Genomic DNA, 27,067 nt, shown 5'->3' with positions numbered 1-27,067 from the left:
TATGACATCAGAAGTCCCCTCCCTCCATTGGTATAGATGCTGGCCGGACCTGCTCCCTGTGTCAGTCAGCAGCCTTACATGCTGAGGTTAAGTCCTAAGCAAGCTACTACCTTAGTGAAGTCATCCATTATTGTGCTAAGACATTAAGATAGGCATGATGATCCTTAGAATAACTGTCCTGCTGCTGGTTGGGATTGTATTCATCAGCTACAGCTTGTCACAGAGAATTAGAGGCAAGTACATCAACAAAAAACAATTGCGGTAGCAGAAATGCTTTATTTATTTATTTAAGCAGATTTTATTTGCATAGATCAGAAATGCTTTGATTAAAAATCCAGGATTTTGAATCTCTGTGTGTGAACACTAGTTATTGCAATGATTCAGTTTGTTAGGGTGCGTTGCTGCATTTATTGCATGCTTGCTTGTGCACATGGAGTGGCGCAGGTGCTCCGACACTTGGCTGACTTGGGTCTCTTTCACTGAACATGTGGAAACTTTGTCCTGTAGAGAAGTGCAGTGACACATTACCTGCCGACGTTCTTGTGCTTGATATACTGCTCACCACTTATCAGATTTTCTCTGGGTCATAATTCTCCCTAAGAGGTCTAAATAACATATTTATAATGTATCATGTATTATTAGTCTTCAAAATATATTTTATGTTTAAAGATTGGGTTTGCTCTCTGAAAATGTAGCAAAGTTTGGTATGTTTTGGTACATGGGGAGATTGCATTTTATCATAAGAACTGGGTGATCATGGTAATGAAATGGTCAATGGATCTGCAGTGATAGCGTGGGATGAACCGTGACTTTATAGCATGACCAGCTGTAGATTTTTAACAGATGTATGAGTTTGCACCGGGTGTCGTGTGGGAATCTGCCTGCTCGGGTTAAGTGCAAATGCAGATTTCATTTCTGCAGCATCTTTTCACAGTAAATTGTTGTCATTTTCTTTAATGAAATTGCACCAGCAAGTACATTCGGTTAAACTTTTGGCAATAAGTAGCAAGTGCTTTGACATTACAAAGTGCACAGCGGGACATCATGTCATGCTTAAGTGATTAATGCTCAAAGAATGGAGAGAAAAAAAATTCAAAGAGAACTGCAATCTACTGAACTGTCTGACTGCTGCATAAAATACATGCTCTACACTGCGTGAACTTGGCTGCTTTGATTACCTTGCTCAGCTTAAGTTACTTAATATGACATTCAGCACTTGTGAAAAGACAACAAAACAAGCACCCAGGTTGAAAATGCTCCATTATCTCTGATAGAGGTGGTCTGATGTTTCCTTCTGTGTAAATTGATTGTGCACCTCAGTGCAGAGGTGGACAGGCCACATTCTCCAACTCCTTGCACAGCCGTGGAGAATTTTGTTCCTTTTGGGTGGCCGCCAGGAGCAGGGGGTCCATGCAGGCGCTGTAAATACAAGATGTTTCCCTCCGGGGGGCTCTGTTATCACTCTTTTATTCCTGGTTCTCATACGGTATGAGTAGTTGTCTCATCGCAGTTATTATTTAATTTTTTTTTTGCATGCAGTTTGAAAGAGTTCTGACAGATTTTCCCTTAGGGCGTCATTTGGCTTCACAGGTTTGATTCCTGCCTGTAAATATTACCCTTCATATTGTCCTTCGTCTTCTTGAGGTGCAGTAGTGGAGTCAGTGAAGCACTAACAAGATGGTTGCTGGATTAAGACCCGCAAGATGTCCTACTGTGGCCAGCTGGAGCAAAGTGATTATTATGTGATCTCACCTTTATGCAATATTCAAGCACATCAATTATGATTTATTAACTGGGGGGGAAGATGTTCAGTAAAATAACCTAATTGAATGATAGTCAAGGTTTGCTGCTAGTTGGAAGGGTTTTGGTCAATCCTGCGATCAATGTGCCACATCTCTCAATGTCACCATGTCTAATGATGTCATATGGTGGCAGTTAATGACCAGGGATGAACGGACTGCCCAGCAAAATCTTTTGTGGTGCAGTGAATTAAGCTCAACACATTTCCAGAATGTGTGCAACCCTATACTGTTTTCTGGAGAAAACTTACGGGGGGGGGGGTGGAGGCGCCGGCCACGGGGCAATCCAGTCCACCGCAAAGCGGGCGGGGGTGGATTGGGCGGCCGACAGAGTGACGTTACAATCCTCTGCGAGTCTCACACAGGTCACAAAATGACCTGCGTCCTGTCACAGAAATGGGAGCTTTGGAGAGGTGACAGAACAAGAAGGAAAACAGATAGAATCTGCAATGGGAGCATTAGATTATCAGGCCCCTGCGGTCTGAAAGTGCCCAGCCTGACATGCCATGCTGCATGTACTTCACCGACAGTTTGCTGTAGTATCCAGATAAGTTAGAGAAAGGGAGGGAATATGAAGACCCCCCAAAGCAGGGGAACGGTGCCACTTACTTTTTATGAAAATAACAGATACCCAGGGGACTAACCCTGGGTCTCAGAAGTTTTTAATGGTTCACATAGTTAAAATCATATCAGTCAAAAACCATTTCGTTTACAATTTTCTACTTGGAAAATTCTGGGTTTAACGAGATAAATAACAGAATGTAATGGGGAAATGAGTAACATAGAAGAAACTCCACGGAGACATGGACACCGTGCACACAACACCAGCGTGCCGGCCAATTCTGCCGCCTTTGGCCACGGTGGCCGGCTTCAGAAAGCAGGCGAGTGCTGGCGCTACGTGAGTCATGCGTAGCAACGGTGATCGCCCATGACTCTGAGCCCAGGAGAACAACCCCTCACCTGGAAAAATCTCTGCCTGGGAACATTCCCCGCGGTCGTAGCCTGTCTGCCCGTGCACTTTCTAGGGGACTTTTGACAGCGCTTCTCTTCAGGCTGGGCGACAGTACAGGACCTAATCAGTCTGAGACCTGTTCACCTGGGAGACGGGACACGAACAGCGACAATGGGCTTCAGTGGCTGAACACACAAATGGTGTCAAGCAAGAGACAGACTTTCTCTTTGGAAAAAGAGAACCACTTGAAGCCAGTTAAGACACAACCTGACAATATGCCAGTTGTCTTCAAATTAGGATGCAGGCCCAGCTGGGATTCGAAACTGCAACCTTCTGGCTGGTACTCAAATGCTGCACACTGATGATCGCTAATATGTTTTTGGCTTAAATACATAGTAGCTGAAACTTCTCACATCGCAAAGGATTCATAAAGAAATGATTTCTTGCACATCTGTCCTGAAAATCATTTGCTACAGTGCTATTCTAAAACAATCACTTCTTTGTGAGCAGCTGAATAACAATCTTTATAGTTCTGCCCTTAAGTCTCATTTTCGGATCTGAAAACAAACTTCATAACTCATAACCTCCTTTGTTTGTGAAATCTAATATAAGCTGCAGCTGAAATTAGGTAAACGACGGTTTTACCCAAAATCATTTCAAAATTGGAAAGTCGGCAGTCTGTAGCCTTCAAAATGCTGGAATTCAAGTCCCTGGAGTCGTCTGCTAACGCCAGTTTCTGTTCACAGTGACCAGTTTCACCTTTCTGTTGTAAGAAACATAAACATTCAACTTTTTTCCTAATAATGTTATGATTTGTTGAAATCGGTTTAAGCATCGCCATGCCCGGCGTTGCTCCTGAACAAAAAAAAATAACCCTGGAATGGTCTCAGAAAGATTAACTCGCACACTCCCTAATTGGAAGGAGCAACCAAAGGAGCAGGAATTGGAGACCCTCCAGCAGGCCCAGCAAAGAGAGACCCATCATAAGCCACCTCAGATCTGAGCATCTGCCAAATTCACTCAGCTGTCAGTTCCTGGCCGTGGAGTCGAATTTGTCTGCTATATCCATTTGCTTGTCTAATCAATTTAGAATAATAAAGGTCTCATGGGTACAGCAAGCACAGCTTGTGTGGTTTCATTAGTGTAATGAGGACTTGCATCTGAGCACTTTTAGCCTTTACCCGTTTATCAGCTCATGAATGAGCTGAGAGTGGGAATTATGGACTTAATGACACAGAGCGCGGGGGCTCGTGTTTGATCGTTTATCTTTAAAGCCACAACATTGTTTTCAAAAATCCATCAAATGGTCTAATTACTGGGCACGGCCATGTCATTGTAATGATTGTGGAACAGGGAACTCTAGGCATGCAGCATAAGTAGAGAACACATCCCTTAAATTAATAGCTGTGCACTTTCCTTCTGCATTAACACGTTGAAAAGAAGCTGAGTCACTGCACAAAACACAGAAACGTGATTTTGAGTGCATGTAGCTGAAAGGAGATCAGCATTTGATTCATTCCTGTGAAAAATCTGTCTTATCCTTTACTGGCTGAATAATTATTGCATTGAGTTCAAGAGTCATGCTCAGTAATAGCCGAAGGGAATGCACCCGCATGATTTACTCACTCTTGGTTATTGACACCCGTAAAAGTCAGGACACTGACAAATCATCGCTATCTGCAAATCTGCGCTGAGGCCAAAATTTGAAGCGGAATGCTGTCTCACTCCCTGTAGCTTCACCGTGCTCTATGCTTACACATGCTTACGCGTTCTGCCTATCTGGTTTACTGGTCAGCACCTGTTCATGCATTTAAACAGCATACAAACTGCTATAGCCTCACAGCTTTTGCAGATTATGTTTCACAATGGCTTTTGTTTAGCAAGTTTTATCTATCTATCTATCTATCTATCTATCTATCTATCTATCTATCTATCTATCTATCTATCTATCTATCTATCTATCTATCTATCTATCTATCTATCTATCTAATCCTCACCAACACTGCTGATGAATTTCATCAAAGGTAATCAAAGGAGAAAAGCAGTAATTAAATATGTCATAGTTGAAAATGATAATTCACTGAATTTATGTCAAAGATTGCAATAAACTCCTGGAAATGATTTGAGCATATTAAAAGTCCTAAGTAATGTTAATATCAAAACAGACGACGATTGGGAAATATCGAATCCATCACTCCACGGTTGGCTGAAAAACACGATGCTCTAGAGATGGAACAGTCTACGCAAGAGTTTGTGTTTGTTGCCTTCTGGCTTGAGTTCAACAGTCTCATGCAAGCTTAATTTTCGGCCCATGGGGTAAAGAAAATTCACAGATTGTACAATTTAAGTGAAAACTGCACTTTTGGGGGATATGACCTGGAAGCTTCTTGAATGCGGTTTTGTAGTTTGCAGCAGCGAACCCCAAGAGGAATCAACATTTGTCCCCTTGATCCTTTTGCCTGTTATTCCAGGCTCACTGGCACCCATCACAGACTATTCCCTACAGCAAGTGTGCCAAGTCATGGCCGAAGCTATGTTGATGTTGGAGGTGGCTTGAGTAGCGCTTGGCAGAGAGAAATAAAATGATTTGGTAATGTTTAATTTGGGGCCCAGGTATGTCTTTGATGGCCAGCGTGCTAGCACTTACACAGATAGCTTTCTTTACTATATCTCCAGTCTCGTTCACGCCAAAGACCTGCTGAATAGCTTCAGATGGAAGGTGAAATCACTGATTTCTGAGAAACACTTTCCTACCTTATGACTTTTCCTTGTGCCTACCGATTCCTCTCACTTACCTGCTGTGTTCCATTTGGGGCCTAAACACTTTTTATTTATATCACTGAAAGGAAAACAATGTTATGCATTTTTTTCATGAGTTTCTTATGACTTGAAGGCATTGCAGCCTTTTGAGACTAACATCCATCTATCCATCCACCCATTTTCCCACATAGAACAAAACAAAATGAATTTGTATATGCTGACCAGAAAACTGTAATTACTTCCAGGGTAATATTATTAAATTTACTCTAATTTCTCTTGGGAGAGTAAAGAGAGTTCTCATCCCTGGATCTGTAATCCCACATGCCAAAATGCTATTTCTGATATTCTATCAAGGAAAAAAAACACACTAGTGTACTTGGAGAAATATTTAACATTGTATGCTGAAAGACAGTTTATATCTGCTCATTCTCAGTTCTTAAATCTTTAATCAAGGAGTAGTAGTTTATTACCATAACGGGGATGACATTTTAGCAATGAAATGAACTGCAGGCAATAAGATAAGTATAATATAAAACAGATGATTGTTGATTAGATTAAAAAAAAAATAAGTTTGAAGTTCCTGTATCTCGAAGCAAATGGCTTTCTGTGTGGACCTTGCTGACATGCGTCTGCTGTGATTTCCCCAGAAAGTAAGCAGAATCTGAGGGTTCGCATCAATGTCACCGAAGACACCATCGTCCTGAGGTTCATCCACCCTAAACCCGATGTCAAACTGGAGGGCTACGTTCTGGGGTTTGGCAGCAACATGTTCTCCAAGCACTACATCCAGCTGCCCGAAAACGGGGAGCTCTATGAGGCAGAAATGGGTGAGCTGGCTGGTGCATGTTTCCTTCACCCAAATGCTTGGGGGGGGGAGGGGGGGGGCACGTTGTGAAAGAGAACAACATGGAAAATATGAATTGTGTGATAATCACATGACTGAAAGGTGGACAAATGGACTTAACGCATCATTAAACAGAGCATAAGGGAAGTGGATAGGTCTCAGATCTTACCTCAGGGACCCAGAGGCATTTGATACTTCTGAGACAGCAAGACGGTGCATGCAGAAAAAACAGCAGAAAAACTGCAGTTTGCATTCCACTTGCCTTGATGTGATGACCTCATCTGTCATGCGTGACCCCGAGAAGCAGTGAGGTGCTGCATGGGAAGGTTGGAGCTTCACAGCACACCAAGTGGCCCACATGTTAGTGCTCTTCTCTGAGACTTACTTCGTAGCATTAATCATCATTACTAGCTCATTTTCTCAAGTGCTTTTTGCTTCTATGAAAGTGAAAGGAATATTCCGGGGCCAATGTTTATTATTGGGTGAGTCTCCTCTCATATGTTTCCCATTAATTCTTCAAAAACATGAAAAATCACCGAGGATAAAACCTGTTCAGAGTAACAGTCATCACTCGACTCTGCCGTAACCTTGGTAGTTAACCAACAATCTGCACTCATTTCTTCTGATATAACACTGGGTTGTGCTTCCAAAAAATTCTTTTCCAGTTTATCACAAAACACATAGCTAACTAAGGCAATCCGGTTACTAGGTCTGGTAAATACAAAGGCAATCTCTGGCAGGACATGAAGCAGAAACAGTGTTAAGTGTCTATACTGTTAACTATCATGCTGCCCTGCTGTTTACAAATGCATGCCACCTATCACATGTTGCCTTGTTCAGAATTCTCCATTTACATGAAACCAATAAATATAATTACTAGATCACAGAGCTACTGTGTCTGCTTGCTAATACTTGAAATCGATCTATCTGAGCTGAGGGATGGAATTGGAAAAAGGGTCGTTTTTATTGTATGCTATCATAGAACAACGGTCACATCCTTTGAGGTTCTTTTGAGAGAAAAACTTTTCATATAGAAAAGAGATTCAAGCTCAGAGAATAACATCCCCATCACCTATTATTGCTGTGAGCAGCTCTGGATGGCAATGCATTTTGAAATATGCAATATGACACGTGCAGTATATTATCAGCGTGTCCCTCTAAGGACAATGTCATACATGAACTTATTATTCTGTTTCTTTAGATGCGGAGCCTAAGTACCTGGTTGCAGTGCAGCCCGCTCCACCCTACGACGTCAAGAAACAGTGTACCGGTGTGTACCACAGTTATCACATTCAAGTTTATTGGACAAGTATGCTCACGCATACAAGGAATTTGCCTCTGATTATTTGCGGCTTTGTAATATTATGTCAGCTAAAATAAAACTTACCTGACCTTTGACCTCTGACCTTCAAACTGCACAGGACAAGTTGACCTGGAGAGGCCCCTGCACCTGGTGATTGGCACAGTGACACCCACCTCAGTACTGCTGTCCTGGGGAGCCATACTGCACACACCCTTTCAAGGGAACATTATGGATGACTGTCTGGACGATGGGTATGTAGAGGGAATATCTAGATAACTATGCAGACAGATCTAGTCATGTTTTAATTTCTTCAGTGTAAATTAAAGTTCTTGTTTTACTATGTTGTTCTTGCTGTCATATTGGCACATTATGTCCTAACTGGCATAATGATCCGTCCATCCGTCCGTCTGTCCGTCTTCTCATTGCTTATCCTGGTCAGGGTAAACATCAATATAATCTTGGTGGTAATACGATAAGGACTCTGACTGTCTTTAAGTATATATACTAAGCACATTTTTGAAAGCTTGCATGTCTTTCTGTGGAGACTATAAAGTATAAACCGTAACCTTGTTTTTATTCGCCATTGTGGCGGCAGCTCTGTCCCTCATGCATATGAATACTCTGTTTCTGCCTGAGCTCCCTACACGTTCCCAAAGCTCAGGCATAAATCCCCGTCACTGTGCTGTTCTGTAATAAAGTCTGTCAGGACAGAGCAGGGGACAAACAGCTGACCTTTACAATCAACACTTGGCAGTCTTCCTACCATCCAATCCAATTATACAATGATCTGCACATACTTAGTTCAAATGACGCACACATTACATGACACTTGATATTTATACAAAGTGAACAGATTAAAGCTGTTTTGTCAATATAGCACATCATGTAACCTAAATAAAGGACACAAATTTCAGGGAAAATTTCAAACCTCTCCTATGAAAAAAGGGAAGAATGTGTTTTTTTTCCCCTTGCAGGTGTGTGAGTGACACCAGGGTACGTCTGTATGGGCCTGTGGGATCAACTAGCTTGCTGTTTTCATTCTTCTTTAACTGTCTTTCACTCAACTGTGTTTTTCTCCTGAAAGGAGAACATTGGAAATGTCTTTGGAAAGCCTGACCTCAGCCGGCCTGAATGTGTCTCCTGCCCTTGTAGTCCTTATTATGTCTGTAATTCCAGCTCCCTCTTTGTACTGCCCAACTACTAAAGTCTGTATTATTTCACGCCGAAAGAAAATATATGAACGAATAAAACCAAATCCCGTGACCCTGAGAGAAAGATCACCGAAAACTTTTACTAGACTTTGCGAAAATGAATTGGCCCCGGTGCCCCATATTAAAATCACCACGGCATGTTGTACGATACATGGCTTCTCCAGGAGAATGATACAAAGCGGTCTAGCAAATGATGCTATGGGCTAAAAAGACTAAATGGCTGCTTCTTCAGTTCCTAGAGGAAGAACAGCTGTTGTACACTTGAGTAACGGCACGCAGATGAAATTACACCAGCAGTTATCCAGCCAACTAAATGGATAGCTTGGCGTGTTTCTCCGGGTGATCACGTCCGCTAACGAAGTGTGCCGATTTGCTAAGATGCATAGCCTGAAGGTTGAAGTAACTCTCTGGGCCTCTGTTTTGTTTTACCGGCCTGCAGCCACTACACCGTGCGCTACAGGGAGCGCAACAAGAAGTGGAACTATCAGATGTGCCCCACCACGGACACTGTGGTTGATAACCTTGAGCCCAACACGCCATACGAATTTGGCGTCCGCGCCAACAAGGAGGACGAAAGTGGCCAGTGGAGCAAGCCTGTCGTTCATAGCACTGACATGACTGGTACATCCCAGGAACCGGCACCTCGCTTGCTCTATCACAGTCACGTCTCCTTGCATGATGCGATGGTCTAACTATCACCATAAAGACACCATATTATACATTCAATCCATACCATCCAAACTCGTGACATATTTGCCCAGCAAATAATGATCACAGCCAGCAACTCTAGTTAAATGACAATCAAGCACAGATTGTATTGTATATATCATGGTAATGTGTTTCAGTATTTCATCTAAGATTTTTCCTTCGTTGCGAATACTGCACTAATTAGCCTTGCACCAATTATCTGTTTTTCTCTCTTGTTTTTCAGAGAAAAGCATGCAAGATCCCTACATGCCAAGGACTCCAAATGGAAACCCAGTGGTATACTGTTTTTCTTGTTCTTTGGGTGTCTTGTGTGCAAAGACTTTAAAACATAGGGAGCAAATTAATCTTTTTTACAGGCAGCGACTGCAAGCTCTTGTTTTGTCATTATTTTTTTTTCTTCTTCCTTACTTCTCTTTTCCATCTGTGCTTCCCAATGGAAAACAACTAAACAAGCTCCGGAGGCTGATGAAACTGGAGGGATTTGAAGTATAACATGTGCTCTTCCGGATCATTCCGATTCCGGAACTCCTCGTAGCTTCGTCTCCGTTTGAGACGCTTTGTAACCTGTCAGGTAGCAGCGGATCAGGCTTTATGAACACCCAGCTGCGGCCCAAGCCGATACCAGCGTGTAATTCTGGGTCTGTCAGGCAGCGTATTTGTCGTGACCTCTACGCTTCTCCTGCTTGCTGCCCGCACTCCCAGTCCCCAGGGGGGTGCACTCTGCCTGCCAGACCCCTGTGGTCGGCCTGCTTTTCTGCCTGCCGGTCTTTTTGGAGGAGCAAGACGCTCGGAACCTCCGCCGGAAACATTCTGACAGCGTTAAGGCAATGGGCCATCCAGGGGAACTTCTAGCGTCACAGTCCATCCTCCAGAGGAGAAGACCCCAGTAGATTGGAGATACTCGAGAAAGACTGTACATGTTTCCAAGACAGAAGCTCTCCCAGACATAAATTTTTTACTGAGTTGGAATTAATAATAAAACTTTTTTTTTTTTCTTTTATTTTAGAAGCCAAATCTGTCTGGATCGCAAGCACTTTTTCCACCCAGACCAGGTGAGCTATGAATTTAACTTACTTTAAACCATAAAAATCACTGTATTCATCATATAAATAAAATATTAGCCTGTATAATTATAACAGTATGGTTTATTATCAATCAGATCATTGGTTTTGTGAGATCGCTTTATAAACTCATGTTCGGAGTATATTGAAAGCTTAAATGCTCTTCATTACCTGAAATGTACATTTTTATTTTAACAGCACAGACTCTGCTTTACTAATCAAATATATCTAATTACAAATTCCAGGAGGAAAAGCGCAGAGACCCCTCCATATGTGAAATAATATACAGTTTGCAGCAGTGGCTGGGACCCTTTGTCTTGCAGTATTGTGCTTGTCCAGTCCTGTTGCTTTGCCCCAGTGGAAGGCCAATATCTCCATAATTATTTATGCATCTCCCACCCCCCAGCCATTCATAACAGGAACCAGACCAGACTGCCCCCCCTGCTCAAGAACCCTAGGTTCCCCGGAGGTCCCAGAACATCTTTGGGTAACTGTCTTATATCCCTTGCCAGTTCCTGTTCAGTTCTCCACATCTGGCCAAATGTGATGTGGCAGGAGTTAATTGGGGGTTACTTCAGATTTCCCCCGAAACCGGACCTGTTTTTAATCACACGGTAAACCGTGCATTTGGATACAGGTGTTTAACATCTTTGAGTCATTCTTAGTGTGCTGAGGGACACTTCTCAGATGGGAACACTTTCTACCTGTGTCTTTTTCGAGGACCTGCTTTGTTCTCTGCAGTGGCTCCTGGAGACCGTCCTGGAATCTCTCCTATCCCAAGATCTATCCCTCCTCAAGGGCCACAGTTGCCACTGGGTAACAGACAGACTGTCTTTGTTGAGCCACGCAGCTTCATTCATTGTTTGCCATTGCTTAGCCCTGTTCATGGTGCTGTTGGATGGGTGCCTTCTCAGAGAATAGTGGCTGTGTACTGGCATGCCTTTAGCGGACATAGAGTCCCAAGACTGTGACAGCAACGGTCGAATTCATTGGCCAGCTCTGATGGCTCCGCCCACCGCAGAGCATTGAGCATGATTTTCGGTCTCCTAAAGGAAGCGCTGACTTTCATGCTAAGGCCGCCACGTGAGGTGCAGCTGGTCGCTCCTTCGCTCACCACGCCATCCCTCATGTTTTACCCTTTCTTCCCATTCTTGCCCCATTTTCTAGACCTTCTCCATCATGTGGTCATTTTTCCAAAAAATAATTTTGTCACTTTTCCTTTCATGACGCAAATTGTGATGTGAGGGTTCATTTTTAACGTTGCTCCAATTATACACAATACCACTACTACTTATTACTATTGGTAATAATAACAATAATAATTACACGTGGATGCGTGCTCCAGTGTTTTAGCTTGACAATAATTAAATAACATGAAAGTTATTATTATTAGTAGTAGTAGTTGTTGTTGTAGTATTAGAAAACAAAACAAAGACAATAATAATAATAATGCATTTTATTTTATTATTTTCAAGCAGTAAATCTGAGTACACAGTTTGCTTTATTCACTCTATGTTCCACTGCTGTTAATACATTCTATTGCTTTGCAAAACATACCCATCAGTGTCTAAAATTTGATAGACAAGTCAGTCTAGCTTTTCATGAGCCTCCTTCATTTAATCTAGCATTTATTCTCACCCTCATCGCTGTTCTACTTGGCAGCTTCCATCCCCATGCTTTTCCTTTACAGAGTTGCTGTCCTTCCACGCCGCGCTGTGGCTGGGTGTGAGCACGTGGCATGAACTTGCAGCATGCTTAAAAGACTGTGTTTTGGTGCTTTAACCTTCCTCTTGTCTTCCAGGAGGAGCCACAGAGCCCTGTTTGTGCTCATGTTTAATATCCCTGATTTAAACGCTGTTTTTTTAAAAAAAAATTATTTCAGCTACTCTGCACTTTAAACTGTACAATGTTTATGTGAAATTCCTGAGATAAGTAACCTGAAAGCAGAATGAATCCTGATTTTCTTTACTTGGTGTTTTGTCCCTTCTGTGTGCTGAATGAATGCTCAGCGCCTGTCAGAAAGGTAATAGGAAAAGAATCCAAAAGATTATATTTTGATTGGCACATGTATTAAGACTTTCTCAGACAAGTCTGAATACCCGATGAATACCTTGTTTTTGAAGCAGAAAGGGTATTCATGTGTGTCTTCATGGCTTTTCAGTGCTTATCTGAACATTGCTCTTCTTACCAATGACCAGATTTCCCTGAATTGTAGCTCCTCTCTGTTTTTTTCCCATTTAGGAAGTGCAAACAATGTTATAAATGTGTCGTCCCCGTCCAAAGACATTCCTCCTGCCCTGCCCCAGCTCCTGTCCATCAAACCCTTACCTACCTCTGCCACCCTCCTCCCTTATCGCCCTTCAAAAAATGGAAAGTCTCAGGGTCGGATACCACCCAAGTTCCCCTACACCTCCAAGACTCACAGCCCCTTGGGTAAATCTCACCCTCCTAGACCTTTTTGCCTAATGGAGGATTCACTGAATGCCAGTTTAGAAACTATCCAATTCAACATATATAAATATAAAAAACTCTTCTTAAAGTGCTATCATTTTTAAAGTTTATCCTGGAATGTTTAATTACATGCACACAAGGGCGTAGGTTTGGTTTCAACATTGGTAGGGACCAAATAAGCCCAGAACCCCTCGCCCCCCTAAACATACACGAACCCGCACTTTATTGGTAGGGACACACCCCTACCATACATATCCAAATCTACGCCCTTGCATGCACATTATATACAGTTATTGCTGCCTTGGTTAATTTTAGACATATCTGTTCTTGTTCTGTTCTTTGACAAAATCACAGTTACAGGTAATAACATCACAGGCTATATAAGACATCTGATGTAAATACATTTTAAATAATTCAATTAAAATATACATTTCAATTAAAAATAAAATGTATGGCCTAAAAACCATCCCAGTTTAGAAGGATTACGGTAGAAGGCGGGGTTTAGCTGGCGGCTCTCTCACATAATGGGTGTTTCTCATACAGTTGCCGGCCAATCAAGGAAAGGATTCTCCCAGCCTGAGCCGGCCGCTGTGGCAGTTGACAGTAAATACGGTGGTAATGGTAAAGTCACTGTGCTGATCACCTAACTGCTTACTGTTTCTATGTGCAGGCTCCTGCAGCTACAACCCCATTTGTCTCTTTTGTCACAGGAATCCATGCGTCTGCAGTATACGTTGCTTTTGTTTATCCATTTATGGACATGCCGTTCGCCATTCTGCCTTGCATGAGCTCCGCCTCCTTTTGTGTTCTACAACATTGTCGACTTGAAAACTTCCTGTGCCTATGTGTTGTGTGACATGTGTGAGATACTCTCATGGTATTTGTCCTGTTTTGTGCCACAAATGCCATAAATATGCAACAACTTATTCACTCACCTTTTAGCGATATGTTTGACTTTAGCGAGCTAATTGTTAAACAAACAAGTTGACGATGCTCTGAATACACTTACTTTTAATGAACACGCTACTTGTAATTGACCTGTTACAATTAGATCAGCTGCTTAAGAATCAGTGCAGGATTTCGCATGTGAACATGACATACATCGAAAGCAATGTGCCGCTTTGTTGATCTTGACTTGAGTCCTGCTTTATAAGCATGTATGGAGAGGCTCAGCTCGGCAGAACCAAAGCTGGCTAAGCTATGCCCATTTGTTGACATCACTGTTTATTAATCTAGGTCTGTTGCCAGGGTCCGTCATGCCTGAGATACAGGCTTCTCGAAAGGTCCACAAAGACCTCTTGTAACTCAAGCTGCTGTTGTTTCTTTTCATCCAGGTAAAACCATCCCCAGAAATACGACCTCCACCGCGGCTCAAGTTCCTTCGGCTGCCATCTTGCAATCAAATAGGAGCTCAGTATTCCGGGGGAGGGGTGTCCCTTTGCCCGCCCCTAATGGCAGGAGACAACTTGCTCCACCTAGAGCAACTAACGCTTCCCAGGCCATGATGAAACCAGGGGGTAAAAGACTGTTTGCCTCCCTCTTTCAGTGCACATTTGTACCCATGTATAAATCCTTGTCACCTCCTTTATCACCTTACTGGCTTTTTCATTTAGGCTACTGCATATAACACAGTTGGTACTGGATATTTCTCATTTGCTGTAACTGCTACATTAGCACCACATTTAATCCCTGTTAGGCTGTACCGCTGTGTTGCAGTGCACCACAGCCAGAATACCTCACACAGCGTGAGTCTTATCGTGTCCCATCATTTCTAAAGAGATTCTTAGACTGTTTCTTGGTATCGGATGCCAACCCTTTTCTGGGGATGGTGTAGACATATAATCGAGGTTATTGAAATGATTTATACTATTACAGTATGACAGGCAGACTGGGATCTGCATAGTGGGCACTGTCAGTTATTTTCTGTTTCAGCATGTGGAAATGTGGAAACCATTGCGTTTCCTTCAACAGCTTAAACCGCGTGTTTGCTTTCAAATATTGTTTTAGGATGGTTTCACGGGCGGTGTCAGGTCTTCATAGAGGCCTGTTTTGAAGCATACAGTACCATATGACAAACACGTATTCCTTACTAATTCCATGGCATTTCCTTTCAAGGTGATGCGCATCATGTTTTCGGTGCTTTTGTTTTACAGATGTAGTTTGCCATTTGCTAACAAAAACATGGGTCTTTAGGTGGCTCAGTGAAGGAAATTGTAGTTCTGGTTATTTAACAGGGACAATGTGCCACATTCCTTTCATTTCTGTTGGATTAGTCAGTCTAACAGGTGTTTCTTTCCCATAACACTGTTTCTCCCCCCCCCCCCCCCGCCCCTCCCCACAGTCAATGGTGAACGCCATAGGGGAAATTGGTATCCCAAACACAGATTGCAAAATGGTAAAAGCAGCCCTTTACCTCTTTATGTGTTGCCTCCATCCCTGGTCTGTGAAACCATCATTGCTGACTGCAGTGCTCTGTGCTTATGCTGCCATGTTGGCTGTCCTGTGTGGCGCTGTGTGTCTGCGCTTGTCGCCGTGCTGCTTTTGTCCTCCAAAGGTCTCCTATGTCCACATGAGCTTTTGTAGGACTCCAAGCTGGAGTGAGCTTACTCAGGTCATAACCAGGAGTCTATAGATGCTGGCCTTTTAGACATCCATCCATTTTCCAAACCGCTTATGCTACTGGGTCGCGGGGGGTCCGGAGCCTCTCCCAGAAGCAATGGGCACGAGGCAGGGAACAACCCAGGATGGGGGGCCAGCCCATCGCAGGGCACACTCACACACCATTCACTCACACATGCACACCTATGGGCAATTTAGCAACTCCAATTAGCCTCAGCATGTTTTTGGACTGTGGGGGGAAACCGGAGTACCCGGAGGAAACCCCACGACGACATGGGCAGAACATGCAAACTCCACACACATGTGACCCAGGCGGAGACTCGAACCCGGGTTCCAGAGGTGTGAGGCAACAGTGCTAACCACTGCACCACCATGCCTTTTAGATATATAATTGTAGAAGAATGTAAACAGATGATAGAGTGGTTTGCCCTGCAGCATGATAATTATCATTTGCAAGTTAGGAAACAGTGACAGACGTAGAGTTTCTAAGGAAAATCTTAATGGCGCCTTAAATTTTGATAAAAAAAATTAATGGAATCAAATTTAGCTGCCAAAAAGATCTAGTGGTTTCGTTGCATGGTGTACACCAAAAATGAGTGAAGACATTTTCAGGAAAAAGATTTCAGGTTAGGATCCATTATGTGCTTTGATGTGTGCATGTTGCATCTTGTGCATCAAGCATGACTTTGCAATCCATCCCTTACTATTATTTTTGAAGAATTACATTATCTTGTTTTTATGATATCGATGAATTGTTGTATAATCTCTGTTTTCAGCCGTAGCTCTTGTCAGTTGCAACTATTTATCCCCTTTGGACCTGCACTTATTGTGCTACAACATGAAATTGAACGATTCACTGGAATTTCCTCTTTCTCATCAACTTTAAATACTGTTTTCAGAATTAAATCGATATCTTGATGGAGTTCATCTGTGCGCAAGGGTGTTTTACATGAATTCACGTCCAATGTTCCCAGGATGTCCCACGGTCAGTTCTTCTAAACAAAAACTTCATCACGTGGAATAAGGAGATTCCACGAAATTCCAGGACAATGCTCAATGGGAGGATGTAAGAAAATCAAAAGCACTGAATAAGCCCTGAAGCATGGTCCTGCATGAAGATAATTGAGAGAATATGGTACAAATGCCAAACAGCCTAGAACAAACCATCCTTAGAAGCCATGTGAAAACCATCCTCAGAGTTTCCATGTGAAAAGGGCACTTGTCAGTGCAATCAAGACGCCTACAGTACATGTCAAGAGGTTACCGATTTCCATGGCTTAGATGGGAGACCCTCATTGTGGGACAATCACAGCTTGGTCATCTCACATATGTCATTTGAGAGAGTGACAGAAAGACATTGCTGGAAAAACATTCATCAAGTCGTGGGTTTATTAGAGGTTCTGGAGGGTTTGAGGCACAGTAGAAGATGGAAGTGTTTGGTCTGTGGAGTTGTACAAATAGAGGGCAAAATGGATGCTGCAAGATGCAGAGGAAAACCTGCAAAAGCCTTGAGAACTGGGAGAAGACAGACAATTCTGAAGTCAATGAAAGCTACGTTAGACTTTTACAGCCAGCAATGTCATGAACCAAGTCAAAGCGTGGACATAAATTCAGTTGAGAATCGATGAGACGAACTGAAAATAATAATTCATTAATGGATTCTGTCCAGTTTAACAGAGCCTGAATCATTTTGCAACAATATGACTTACCAAAAATAACTCAGTCTTCTGCCAATGGGTGTTTCACCATACTGAGAGGTGAACCCTTATACAATATTAATGTTTTTGATTTTAAATTTATATTCACAGTACTTTTGATTGAATAGAGAGATGGTCCAAAAATTCCAGTGAGCTCTATTTTGATTTCATGTTGTTGCAGAACAAATTGTGGAAAGAGACCAGAGGGGTAGATACTTTTTATAAACTCTATTTCTGTTGTCGGCAAGTCCTTAGTATATTGTGGAACAATGGCATAAATTGTGGAGTGCTTATCTGATTTGACAGATGCCTTGTAATGTAAAAGGCGGAGAGATATATTCTTCCTTGGCTGCTTTACATGATGTGAATCATGGGGCTTAAAGCTACCTGAAGACCAAGCTAATGGTCCAAACACATGGCAATATATTTTTAACAAACATGTTTTTCAAATCCCTCTGCTATCCACGGCCTTAATTGAGTGTTTGGAGCAGGACTCCAAATGGTTGACGTTCGGTTCTATTCGGTAAAACAACTGACATCAGTGCAGATTTAGCTAATTTATTGCAACTGTCCAGCACCTCAGTATTGATGGGAAAATAATAAAAAAGTCACATCATACCTGTAAAAATGTAAATATAAAATGATTTTCTACCTAAGGTTCAAGAACATTTTTTCCTTTAGTGGAAATATTAAGTTACCCACCTAGACGTTTGAAAAATAGAAGTGAAATAAAATAAAACAGCCATATTATTAACAGCTCTCAAAATCATTACTACATTTATCTTCATGACAAAGAGATGGCGTTTCTATAGCTCAAACTAATAAAAGAGAGATATTGCATAGGAAAAGAGCTGCATGTTTTTCTAACATAAGAATTTCTGATTTCTGAAATTCTCCTTTTGGTGCTTTTGAACACGTAGAACCCAAGGGCCATGAATTAAAGGAGCCAAAGCCTTGGGAAATTGACTGATATACGGCATTGTTAAAAATCCATGAGCTTTACTCAAAAGCCCTTCATGGAATCACAGTTTAGGTCATGCTGGAATAGCAGAAGAAATTGATCAATTTTAACACAATTCAGTAACCTGACCGAAATGTGATATATATCTAATCATTTGGGGATATTATCTTAACTGGAAAGTACAACTTATTTCTTCTTGCTTTTATCACCTCTTACTCTAGTGCTAGAGAAAAGAAATTATGGTCCCCTTATCTTTGGCAGGATTATAATGTGCTCAAATCTTGAGATTTTGTTTAAGGCCCGACGTGTAATAGATTTTCCTGGGATCCATCCAATGTTTTTAGGCCTCTGTGCCTTTGATTAGCTCACAAGCATTGAAACTATAAACAACATTCTTCAGAACGAAATGCTTCCCCTGTGGAGGAACCTTGATGGTGTCTCTAACTGCTTTACTTCAGTACTCTAAACATCAAACAGCAACCTACAATATACTATGAATTATTGCAAGATATTTCCTGGACTGCTGACAAACATGAACTAGCCCAGAGTTCCTAATATTATTTTGGCTTACAAAAGTTGTGCTTACAAAAAAAACGAAATATAGCACACAGCATGAAATTCAGCACAGAGAATATTCTCTGTTATTAATTTATATTATAGCTATTAAAATAACTTTTCTGACTTATGTCAGAATTGCACAATATGAATACAGATCAACTGTTTTCAATTAATCAAATCAGAGCTTGTTCTATTTATATAGTCAGTATTCAAAGATAATTATATAATTCTGCACAAGAAAGGAGTAAACAGGGATAATGTTAAGGTTTATGGAAGGATTTTCAAATATCTAAAATGGATTGTTTAGTGAATATTTTAAGACAAGTAGTCACATAGAAAAAAAAAGAGATGTTTTGGAGGTCCAGTCGTGATTACTGCTGATTTTGCTTTCCAAATATGTCATCTTTCAGGGTAAACAGTGGAATTCACAAAAAAATCTACACCACATGATTGTTGAACAAATTACTGAACAAAATTGTTTTTCCTCATGAAGTGTAAAGCAACTGGCTCACACAATAGTGAACAGACAGCATGAAATGTTCTTTTGGCAGTAAGACAGAAAATTCTCCCGCACTTGCTGAATTTACATCGACACATCAATGTAATTTTCCTTTTTTGCAACCGATTAATGACAAACATGTCAGATCCATTTCTTAAAAAGTGAAAAAAAGCACACATCGATGTAAATAAATACTTGAAATTATACAAATTCGCTGCTGGACAGAGTTTTACGCACCTATCAGCATTTTCCTGTATCCTTCCTGGAACCAGCACAATACCTTGATTGTGAGCTGCTTTGGCCGGGTTACAGCACGAGGCTAATTAGAACCAGGTTTTTTCATTTCTTTCTTGATGAATCTCAATGTGTAGAAACACTGGAGACTTGCTGCACGTGTTATTCCATTTTTTTACCTCGTTGTTTTTCTTTTACATTTTTAGGAACAGACTTTCGTCACAGAACATCATGCTTTTTAAAATCAATGATACAGTGTAGTTTCCTATAGTCTACATGTCTTCTGGGAGATTGTCCCACTGTTTGAAATTTGGGATGGGAAAAAGGGAATTTTTGTCCACAAATCAGCCCAGAGAACCGAGTGAGGTGTGTGTTTTGTCATTAATGAAACATTCCCCCCCCCCACTTTCAGGGTCCCCCGTTCAGCACCCAAAAATGCCCTACAAGAGGAAGTTGGACCTGGCAGGCAAACCTGGGACCAAAGGCAAAGACACGTGTTTTCCCTAATGTTCATAATGTCATTCCTATAGGATAAGGATTGTAGGTTAAGATCAGTAATCATTGTTTGTCTTCTCCAGACAATGCCAATGACATCAAGAAACCCAATTTAAAACCCAACCCAAAGCCAAAATCTACTCCCTTGCCAAAGAAACCCATCACTGAGAAGAAACCGAGCATAGCTACTCCTCCTGCAATTGATGGTATGATTTTACTGGACTTTATAGGGACACTGACAAGTACAGGGAGGATTTTAGAGGGAGAGCAGATGTTCATCTTTACAGCAGTAGAGACAAGCAAGCCGTAGGTTAGCAAAGGGCTTCAGGAAGCTCTCACGCCTCAATCAGGCTTTAAATAGTGACACTTTGTACTGACAGTGTAGCACACACAAAAAAAACTTGTTTTTCTGCCAGTGCAGTATGTTAATGGCTCAAAGGCACAGAGCTGGAGACTAATTCCTTCCCTTTTCTCACAGGTAGCCGGGAAGACATCTGGGACAACTCTTCAGTGTTTACCTCTCTCCCTGCCAAAGACGTGGACGCTATGGGCAAGAAGCGCTACGTAGGTAATGCTTCTCCTCACCCCTCCTCGCCAAAAATATTTCAGGACCATTATTTTAATATTAACACTTGATTTTTTATTATTTTTCTCTAAATACATAATGTGTTAGTGATGAACAAGAACTTCATTGATCCCAGGGGGAAATTCTTGTTCATACAGCGGCACTAACACTGATGTAGTGGAAAAAGGGCAAAGTGCAAAGACAGCACACACAGTTAAAATGGTGCAAACAAACTAAAAAGCACGCACTACACTAAAAGAATATACTGCAAAATGGAATATTGGAATAGTAAGGAAACAAATATTTTTAAATAACAATCAAAACATTTTAATGATTGTAATAATAATTGTTATTATTTTCAGGTTAATTACAAAGGAAATGAGTGCTGGGGGAGGGCTGAAAATTGTCTGGATTATGTCCTGAGTGCTTTCTCTTTGAATTCAGCCCCACACGTGAAATACTGGCCAGGCAAGAAGCCAGAAGAACCTTGCTCCATCACCAACTCCTTGAATTACTTCCCAGAGGAGTACGGGATGGAGCAGAATGTCACCGGCCCCCCCAGGCTGCCTCCCTCAAACCTCACTGTGCTCACAGTTGAAGGATGCCCCTCTTTTGTCATACTGGACTGGGAGAAAACAGACAATGAGACCACAGGTAGACATGTTCTTCCTCAATGTCAACAAAGGCACTTTGGGCATTCTGCACTGAATATTATATTAACTTCCATGTTCTTATTGTCTGCTTATGGGTATTTACTCCTGGCTAGTAAAATAAGTACATTCAATTTTAAAGCCACATCTGTGTCACATTACTGGAGCTGTAAGCCAACCTGTGTAGCCAGCTGCACAAAGTAAAATTAAAGCTCTTGCACTGCAAAAATAAAATAAAAAAAAAACACACACACACACACTAACAGACATAGTTGCAAGAAAATATTTAAAAACTGGGTAACTCCTCCTTTAATTCTAATGTGGCTTTCCCGACTCCTTTATGAAGAGTATGAAGTCATTTCCACGACTGAAGGTCCAGCTGGGAAAGAGGTCTCCATTCTCACCACCAACAAGACGCACACCGCCGTGGAGAATCTTAAACCAGAGAGCAGGTACTGGTGGAGGCATGCAGAGAAACGTAAGGCATGCAAGAGGGGGCAAAATTCATACAGACAGACGAGCATTATCATTAGCTAGTGTGCTGAATCAGTGACTAATGGGGTGGGGGTTAGGGGGTGCGCTATGGAGGCCAATCAGCTTTCAGCTGGGGCCAATGTCCCAGTGGCCCCGCCCCTGTACACGCCCCTCCTGGAAGACTATTTCCAAGTCAAACCTGTTGCAAGAACTGCTGCAATAATCACTTGTAAAGAATGGAATACCTGACGCTGGCCAGCGATGTCTGGAGGACCATTGATATTCCATTAGACAAAGACCTGACTAGAACAAGGAAGCCCTATGTTGCTGGGATTTTAATGAGGGCTGAATCTAGAACAGTCTGGCACAATATGACAGACACAATATAATCCAGGGATTTTTTATGAACAGGGAGATGTGGGACAGCACACCGTCTGATCATCTCACATGGAAGAGCCATTAACAGGAGATCCTGGCGCATTCTCAAGGCTGTCTGAGGGATAAAAATATCAAGTATCACTGTTCTAGAGAGCTTATGAACCATTATTCTTACAGTTTTATACTATATAGTTATGAATAGGAATATATTTCCATTCTGTTGTGTGGAAGAAGTATTTTAGCGTCACAGTTTAAATGATTTTTGCACGCTTTGTACTGAAATCTCTCTCTGTTTGGTCTACTATCTGTGCAAACATTCCATGGTTTACCTTCTTTCTGTCATCACAGTTATGAATTCACGGTAAAACCCAAGAACGAACTTGGATCGGGCCCTCCTACAGAACCTGTGTCGTTCAACACAGAGTCAGGTACAGATCAGGCAAACAAATCCTGCTGCAGTTTATGCTGCCCAATATTTCATCCTAAATGCACTCACATACATTAAGTTTGGGAAAATAACATTTTCAAACATTTTAATAGCACAAATGACTGCTACACTGTGGTGAGTAGAGACCATATGCCAAAAAAACCAGTCATGCCAGTTAAATTTTCCTCACTGTTACCCACTCAGAGATATGTACAATTAACTGGCGCTTATTAACTTAATGCCTTCAGTGTGTTGTTTTTACTTTCATAAGTAAAGACCCATAGATTCATCATAGCAGTCGTCCTGCCAGATCTCCCGCACAAATATAGACTTACAATGGCATCAACACATTATAAATATGTTGATTAAAAGAGAGATTCGTAAGTAGAATCACCTCGTGTTTCCTTCGGTTTTTGAAGGGGAAAAACAGTCATTAACCCAACAGGACGACATTGGAATGTATTGGAAATAGAAGGGCAGAGGACCTCAAAACAGATGGAGTTTTTTAGTTCTGTAGAGCGGCTCCCTCCCCTTTCTAGTGCTTAGGGAGGGATTACCAAAATATCTCAGTGATGTTGAAAGATTCTGGATTTTGCAGAAAACATGGGCGTGTGAGACAGGCAAGTGAGATCTCAGTAGAGACAGCAGCTTCTAAAAGTGCCTGGCTGGTGTGAGGATTTCAGTGTGTGCGTCATAAATACGTATCTTTACTTTAATTTCTATCCACAATACATTCTGCAGTTCATGTTGTATATAGATGTCTATCCTGTGCATTTATAGCGTTTTGCTTTCTCTCTTTATGTGACTGCCAGCTGACCCCCTCACAGGTAAGCCTTGGGCATCTTCTCATTTTTTATGCTTAAATGCTTTTAATATTTATGACCCAGCTGTCAGCCGGCTGACCCGTCTCGCACTTTCTCACCACAACCGATCCCCTTCAGGGAAAACCGCCATTTGGACGGAGTATTCATTCAGGCCTGACATCTACTCTGAGTGCAACGGGAAGCAGTATGTGAAAAGGACGTGGTACCGCAAGTTTGTCGGAATCCAACTTTGCAACTCCCTGAGATACAAGATATACCTGGGTGACACTCTTTCAGGTTTGTCTATTAAACAGAAAAAAGACACAGGAAATGTTTAGGGTAGGAATTGAGGACCTCTTAGACGGTAGCCCTGGGTATGCAGGTTTCAATTCTAGCTGAGCGGATAATTAATTAGCTAGAAGGTAGTGATTGAGCACAACTCATGACTCGAATAACGAACTAAACATGCCGACCCACCAACGTTGGTGTAACGGTTCATTCATAGCAATTCACGTGCACACCTTTGCAGGAAAGTTCTACAACATTGGGGACCAAACGGGACATGGCGAGGACCACTGCCAGTTTGTGGACTCCTACCTTGATGGGAGGACAGGAAGCCATCTCTATGCTGATCAGCTGCCCGTGAGATCTGGTATTTAAAAAAAATAATCCATACTCACAACTGCCTCTGACTATATAAACATGATGCTGAATTGATCTGTTAATATCACCTTCATGAGTTAAGACATGCAAAATGACAAACCTACAAGCCTAAAAGTGACTACAAGCCATATCACAGGTATACTATTATTATTATCTCAACCTAATGTTCACCAACATTTCTCTCAGTTCCCCACTGATCCAGCTCTGCTCCGAAAAGAACTCGTACTTACCATAAATATGAAGTTTTTTCAAACATGGAAAACACACAAAAATTTATCTGGCATGGAAATTGTTTGTGATCTTGTATGTCTGGGTCAGCTGGAACCGTTTTTCACATGCCGAACCCAATAATGTCTCCTTTACTTGCCTTTGGTACTTGTGAAGTTAGACATAAGCAGAATAAATCAGGTTGATCAAACAAAAGTTTTTTTTTTATTTTTTTTTAATAAAATTATGTTTAAAGCTATATACCTAGGCAGAAAGTGTATATTTGCTCAGATTTGTTAAATACACTATTTAACATCAGAATATACACAAACAAACAGCTACATAGCAAAAACTTCTTCAGTTCTGCAAAAATTTACTGGCTTGGTTTCGAAGTCTCCCGAGCACCCCAGCCATTCCAAGTATTTATAAAATTTCATGATCAGGTCATGTAATTAATTCATTTAATTAGTTAATATCAAAGGAATTAATGTCAAATAAGGTGTTCTAGTAGTTTAGTTCAAGAAATGCATGGGTATGTTAGATGGCAACTGCAAATCTTCGAATGATTGGGAAGTTTTCAAACGGTTAATTTCCATAGTATAACTGATACAAAAACATAGCTCCATACCAACATCATTTTTCTTTGGAAGCCTTTTGCATAGTACTCCGTCTAATGCGTAATGTAAAATGCTGCTTCCACCTACGCTGAGAGCCATATCAAAACAGACATACTAGGCATGGTAAGATTCACAGATTTGCATTGGTGCACCGACATAAAAGTTCATGGTGCGTCTTGCCCGATTAAAAAAGCGTGCACCAGGTATAATTTATGATGAACTTGGGATGCATTGTTTCTAACATCTTTGCATTGGTGAAGTCCGATTTACTCACATATAATTATTAGTAGAGGCTCTATGCTATTATTATTTAGAAAGGTGACCAATAATTTTTATAGCAATAACAATAGATGTTTTATTGACCCCCATGGGGAAATTCTCTTTACGCTTCCCGCCATTTGCTCTCTGTAGCTCAGAGCAAGTTGGCTGTGAAGGGCCGCCACCCATAGCAGTGCCCAGGGAGGGTTCTGGGCCTTGCTCAAGCACCTACAGATGTGCTGAGTCTTAGCACACTGAGCCACACACTGTCCCTTCTATGGCTACATTTTATATTTGATTCTCCCTCTATAAACTATTTCTGAAGCGCACTCTCATCTCCAGTTCTCCACTGCAATCAGAGGCCAATTCTCACCAAGTCTCTTGGCCAAGCCTCGTGCAACTTGAAGACATATCCGACAATGCATTGCATTGCATCGAATCAAATCGCGTCGAATTGCGCTGCATCACAGTAGGGGTGAATCATTTTGCATCACGTTATTGGTTGCTTCATAGGTATCTCTGCTGTATTGGATCGTTGGTAGTACATCGAGAAGTCTATCCCGTCGGACCTCGGTAATGGAGATGCACATCCCTAACAGATACACTTATACTCTAACAATCTGCTTTTGTCTTTTCTCAGGATTTTTCAGAGCAATGCGACAGCAGCCAGTGTCTTTCGGCACGATAGGTGGGAACTCACGCATTCCTTATGTGGCGTGGTACGAGTGCGGAATACCAATTCCCGGGAAGTGGTAGGAGAGATGACCACCATGGATCATGCTTGGGTGACTGCTCTGGAGAGAAGACACGCGCTGTACGATCGAGGACTACAGTGATTGAGTCTTCCAGCACCTATATATATGCGAAAGAAAAAAAAAAGGTGTACAGGATGTAAATGTCAAGGACTATTCTTGAGTGCATTTGGTGATATGTAATGGAAACCTAGCCTCGTTATTTACAGAACAGCACAAGAGGTACTGCAAAAGAACTATTTACTAACAGATGTAAACAGAAAAAAATATTTGGGAAGCTGGCTCCCAAAAATTATTTTGATAACTTGTATATAATAGTATTTATCAAAAGGGTTGTAATTAAATGTGCCTTGTGATGTGTTACCACAATTTTAGGGAAAGGGTTAGGTTATGGTGCTTTAGTCACAAAGGCCATGGTGTACAGTTTTAGACTTATAATGCCCTGTTTAGGGTCCATATTACCATCATATATCATCATCATATAGCAAGTGGAGGTTTTAAACAGACCGCTCCATTAAGGATTCACGTCACAGTTAAATCTGGGATCCTAAAAAGATCATGCCATTTCAATCCTTAGGCAGCAGTCAAAAGACTTTCCCACAAACGACAATCTTAGACACAATGTGTCTTTGGTATTTTAATGAGGCGGGGAGGCAGGTTTGACCAGAATAAATTAATCTGCACTCTTATATTCTACAGTTTCTGCACAGAAAATAAGCCTTCAGTACTCCCTGCATCAACCCTGCTCTTTTGGGTAGCTATAGACTTCAGGGTTTTTACAGTTGCAGTTTGCACAACATAAATTAATTTATATGTATATTGAGAGAAAGGTATTTTTGAAAACAATTTTTAAAACTTGCGTTAAACCACCATTCTCAAACGTCAAACCATGGTTCCTTATGTATAACATCTGAAGATGTGGTATTTATGCATTATAGATATAAGCAACATAAGAACAAATAAATTAAAAATGAGACCAATTTTGTACATAGGTACTCGATAGCATCAATGGAGGATAAATGTTTTAATCATAATTTTTTTTGGAAGACATTAACGTTAATGTATTAGTTTTTACCGCATATTCACGTATCACATTTTCAATAATAATTTTTTAAAATAAA

At 41.4% G+C, this 27,067-nt stretch overlaps 1 protein-coding gene across 11 annotated transcripts; it reads left to right on the top strand.

Annotated features, from left to right (window-relative positions):
- On the top strand, nucleotides 1-27,067 carry LOC125709499 (target of Nesh-SH3-like). 11 transcript variants are annotated; one of them, XM_048978020.1, is made up of 23 exons: nucleotides 20-233; nucleotides 6,159-6,338; nucleotides 7,557-7,625; nucleotides 7,777-7,909; nucleotides 9,309-9,490; nucleotides 9,801-9,853; nucleotides 10,584-10,629; nucleotides 11,045-11,125; nucleotides 11,359-11,454; nucleotides 12,880-13,071; nucleotides 13,633-13,701; nucleotides 14,424-14,606; nucleotides 15,431-15,484; nucleotides 20,070-20,141; nucleotides 20,236-20,358; nucleotides 20,631-20,720; nucleotides 21,162-21,371; nucleotides 21,714-21,819; nucleotides 22,568-22,647; nucleotides 23,459-23,473; nucleotides 23,588-23,746; nucleotides 23,979-24,101; nucleotides 25,835-27,067. In XM_048978020.1, exons 1-23 carry the CDS (start codon nucleotides 155-157, stop codon nucleotides 25,948-25,950), a joined length of 2,511 nt encoding a protein of 836 aa, XP_048833977.1. In that variant the 5' UTR covers nucleotides 20-154; the 3' UTR covers nucleotides 25,951-27,067. The 11 variants fall into 11 exon arrangements, with proteins under 11 accessions (XP_048833985.1, XP_048833979.1, XP_048833977.1 ...); XM_048978019.1 differs by having other exon boundaries at nucleotides 13,633-13,704; XM_048978018.1 differs by having other exon boundaries at nucleotides 21-233; nucleotides 13,633-13,710.

This window comes from Brienomyrus brachyistius, chromosome 16 (genome assembly GCF_023856365.1).
Source record: "Brienomyrus brachyistius isolate T26 chromosome 16, BBRACH_0.4, whole genome shotgun sequence".
NCBI classification, from domain to species: Eukaryota; Metazoa; Chordata; class Actinopteri; order Osteoglossiformes; family Mormyridae; genus Brienomyrus; species Brienomyrus brachyistius.
The sequence above is the reverse complement of the archived record's forward strand: the minus strand, read 5'-3'. Positions and strand labels throughout refer to the sequence as shown.

Excerpts from the sequence above, each read along its gene's own strand:
- LOC125709499 (XM_048978018.1), top strand. The coding sequence starts at position 155 with ATGATGATCCTTAGAATAACTGTCCTGCTGCTGGTTGGGATTGTATTC. Across the intron at positions 7,910-9,308 it reads GATGACTGTCTGGACGATGG|CCACTACACCGTGCGCTACA; the intron begins GTATGTAGAGGG and ends ACCGGCCTGCAG. Across the intron at positions 21,372-21,713 it reads AACAGACAATGAGACCACAG|AGTATGAAGTCATTTCCACG; the intron begins GTAGACATGTTC and ends TCCTTTATGAAG.